We start from the raw sequence: 4,271 nt of genomic DNA on the forward strand, positions 1-4,271 counted from the left end.
TGTACTGTACAGTGAATGGGTGTACCCAGCCTCTCTACAGTGTGATAGGCCCCAACTGGGTCGCGGGGGGGCAGTAGGCGGAGAAGTTCGTTCCAGTCTTCCCTCCCCCCGGCAATGCTTTCCAGCTCTTCCTGGGTGATCCTGAGGCGTTTCCAGGCCAGCCGTAAGATATAATCCCTCCAGTTGGTTCTGGGTCTGCCCTGGGGTCTCCTCCCAGGTGGACATGTTTGGAAGACCTCCAGAGGAAGCTTCCCTGGAGGCATCGGAATCAGGTGTCCGTATCACCTCAACCGGCTCCTTTAGACGCGATGGAGCAGCGGCTCTACTCCGAGCTCCCTCTGGATGTCCGAGCTCCTCACCTTATCTCTAAGACTGAGCCCAGCCACCCGGCGGAGGAAGCTCATTTCGGCCGCTTGTATCGGTCACCAATGGTCACGACCCAAAGCTCGTGACCATAGGTGAGGGTTGGAATGTAGATGGACTGGTAAATCGAGAGCTTTGCCTTGCGGCTCAGCTCTCTCTTCACCACGATGGTCCGGTACAGCGCCCACATTACTGCTGACACCACCCCAAGCCGCCTGTCCGACTCGCGCTCCATTTTCCCATCACTCGTGAACAAGATCCCGAGATACTTAAACTCTCTTGCTTGAAGAAGCAACTCCCACCCCCACCTGGAGGTGGGAGTCCACCGGCTTCCAGCAGAGGACCATGGCCTCGGACTTGGAGGTGCTGGTCTGCATCTCTGCCACTTCACACTCGGCTGCAAACTGCTCCAGTGCGTGCTGAAGGTCACGGTCTGATGAAACCAACAGTATCACGTCGTCTGCAAAAAGCAGAGACGTGATGCTGAGGTCCCCAAACCAGACACCCTCCTCACCCTGACTGCACCTTGAGATCCTGTCCATGAAAACCACAAACAGGATCGGGGACAAGGGACAGCCCTGGCCGAGTCCAACACCCACTGGGAACGTGTCTGACTTATTGCCGAGAATGCGGCTGCAGCTCGCACTTTGGCTGTACAGGGACCGTATGGCTTGTAGCAGCGAGCCTGGTAGCCTATACTCCCTCAGTACTCCCCACAGAGTCCCTCGGGGAACACGGTCATAGGCCTTCTCCAGATCCACAAAGCACATATGGACTGGCAGGTCGAATTCCCATGCCCCCCTCAGCAGCTCCTCAAGGGTAAAGAGCTGGTTCACTGTTACACGATCAGGATGGAAACCGCATTGCTCCTCCTGAATCCAAGGTTCAACAATCGGTTGGAGCCTCCTTTCCAGCACCTTAGAGTAAACTTTCCCAGGGAGGCTGAGAAGTGTGATACCCCGATAATTGGAACACACTCTCCGGTCCCCCTTCTTGAAAATGGGAACCACCACCCCGGTCTGCCACTCCACAGGCACTGTACCCGATGCTCACACGACATTGAAGAGACGTGTCAGCCATGACAGTCCGACAATGTCCAGAGCCTTCAGCATCTCAGGGCAAATCTCGTCCATACCTGACACTTTGCCACCGAGGAGCTTCTTAACTACCTCTTAACTAGCTCTGCCCCCTTAGCACAGGACGTGTTTACCGGGTTCAGGAGTTACTCGAAGTGCTCCTTCCACCACTCGACGAGATCCCGAGTCTGGGTCAGCAGTTCTCCTCCCTGACTGTACACAGCCTCGACGAATCCCTGCCTCCCCTTTCTGAGGCATCGGACGGTTTGCGAGAGCTTCTTCGAGACCGACTGGAAGTCCTTCTCCATAGCCTCCCTGAACTCCTCCCACACCTGAGTTTTAGCTTCCATGACGACCCCAGCTGCAGCCCTTTTGGCCAGCCGGTACCTGCCTGCTGCTTCAGAAGACCCCAAAGCCAACCAGGCCCACAAGGTCTCCTTCTTTAGCCTGACGGCTTTCCTCATTGCTGGCGTCCACCAGTTTGGGGGTTGCCACCACGACAGGCACCAGTGACCTTCTGATTGAAAACCCCACAGACAGGGGCCTCTGCCAGACGTTCCCAGCTCACCCTCACTACGCGTTTGGGTCTACCAGGTCTGTCCAGCAGCCTTCCCCGCCATCGGGTCCAACTCACCACCAGGTGGTGATCAGTTGACAGCTCTGCTCCTCTCTTCACCAGAGTGTCCAAAACATANAGGAGGGTTTGACTTCCACTGGGCTTCATCTTCTCTCAGGTTCAGGCTTTAGAAATGAAGCAGGAGTACCAGGATCTCATCCTGCAGGTGTGTGGTGCATCGTCTCTGCGAGTCGGTTCTAAGATCCAGACGCTGTGGAGTGGCTATGGGGAGATAATCCGGCTGCACCTGGAGGGCTGCGACCGGCCCTCTGTGGTCGTCAAACATGTCAAGTTCCCAGAGGAGGCCGAGCACCCCGGCGGCTGGAACACGGATCGCTCCCACACACGCAAAGTCAGGTCCTACCAGGTGGAGACACACTGGTACCAGAACTACTCCACCAACCAGAGGTGTCGGATCCCTGCCTCCCTGGCTGCCTGTTCCCATGGCGACGAGATGCTGATCGTGCTGGAGGATCTGGATGTGGCGGGTTATGATCAGAGAAGGTATGAGCACAGATGATGGAGCTCCTGAAAGTACAGTGTTTCCATGAAGTGACACAGCAGAGGATCCTGGTTCAGTATAATGTGGAAACAGAAGCCTGCGATGCACAGACACACGGAGGAGTTTCAGTGATTAGGAGGAGTTTTTAAAAAAATATTTCTTAGTTTTGAAATGGTGACATATATTTACTAAGAAGGGTTCTTTTGAGGGTGACAACAGCAAGCATGATCAGCCCATCTATAGTTAATAAGTAATAGTCTGTGGAACCTTATTTGACAGAAATGTGCATTTTTTTGCTATTTCTTGCCATGTGATTAAAAAAAAATGCTAATAAGCTTTAATACATAAAATCCAAATTAGCAGCACTGGTGAAAAATGAATTATTATTCTTTTCCCCTGTTCTTATCCTTTTGACGCCGGTGGTTTTCCTTTGGTGCGGCCTTTAGGGGAAACCACAACCAGATGATTTAACTTTTTTTTTTTTTTATTCTTTTATTTTTACAGAAACCACATTATCATAAACAAATCATTATTCAGGCAGATGATTGTATGAACCTGCAGGTCTTTAATGATTTTACTCAATCATTTAGGTGCTTTTAGGTTGTATAAATAATAAAGATGCTTCAAATACTGTTTTAAAGTTTTGCTTTACACGGCACAATTTGAAGACAGTTTGATTGAAAATAACAGCAAATGTAATTTCATGTGTACTTTCTTGATAACAGAAAGTGAACTCCTTCTCAGGTCTCTCGCTAGAAAAAGCCTTGAAACTCATTAAATGTGGATGTGAGTGCCTTTAAAACAGAACACAACTCGTACAGCAGGAGCTTTAGCGCACGGCTTTGTTTTCCAGGTCTCCAGGCATGATGAAGAGTGAAACATGATGAATGTGAGAATAAAGACACAACACGCTGGACAAACTGAATGCTCGTTTTTCTTTGTAGAACCAACGTGAAGGACAGAGAGATGAGGGCGTGCCTGAGCTGGCTTGCCCACTTCCATGCTCTCTTCCTGGATGTGACACCAGAGGGCCTGTGGCCTGTCGGCACATACTGGCACCTGGAGACCCGGCCTGACGAGCTGGAGGCCATGGAGGACGCCGAGCTCAAAGCAGCAGCCGAAGATATCGACAGGATCCTCAACGAGTGTCGCTTCAAGACCATCGTTCACGGAGACGCCAAATTAGCTAATTTCTGTTTCTCCCAGAGTGGGTCGGACGTGGCAGCTGTGGACTTTCAGTACGTCGGTGGAGGCTGTGGGATGAAAGATGTTGTGTACTTCCTGGGAAGCTGCATGGAGGAGAAGGAGTGTGAAAAGAGGGTACCAGCACTACTGGACTACTATTTCACAGAGCTGAAGCTGGCTGTGAAAACGGATGTGGACTTCGATGCCCTCGAGAAAGAGTGGCGGGAGATGTTTGCATTCGCATGGACAGATTTTCATCGCTTTCTGCTGGGATGGATGCCTGGACACTGGAAGATCAACCGATACAGCAAACAGCTGACCAAGGAGGTCTTGTGCAAACTGAATCAGTGATCATTAGTATCCACAATAAATTAATAAAAGCAAACAACAGATGATTGTTTTTGAACCTGGAAATATGAATATGAAAAAAAAAAGGCTCACAAATGTGTTCAGATCCCCTCCTCTCATGTGTACTGTGTAACCATGTCTACCATTTAATTTGAGGATAAATAAAAGATTTTGGAAAGAA

General features: G+C 50.6%; 1 protein-coding gene across 1 annotated transcript; it reads left to right on the forward strand.

The window, feature by feature from the left end:
- Window positions 1-2,169: 2,169 nt before the first annotated feature.
- On the forward strand, window positions 2,170-4,271 carry pkdc (protein kinase-like domain containing). The gene is made up of 2 exons (XM_008287360.1): window positions 2,170-2,559; window positions 3,502-4,271. The coding sequence occupies exons 1-2, from the start codon at window positions 2,189-2,191 to the stop codon at window positions 4,091-4,093; spliced, it is 963 nt and encodes a 320-aa protein (XP_008285582.1). The 5' UTR covers window positions 2,170-2,188; the 3' UTR covers window positions 4,094-4,271.

The sequence above is a fragment of the Stegastes partitus genome, unplaced genomic scaffold (genome assembly GCF_000690725.1).
Source record: "Stegastes partitus isolate 25-593 unplaced genomic scaffold, Stegastes_partitus-1.0.2 Scaffold497, whole genome shotgun sequence".
NCBI classification, from domain to species: Eukaryota; Metazoa; Chordata; class Actinopteri; family Pomacentridae; genus Stegastes; species Stegastes partitus.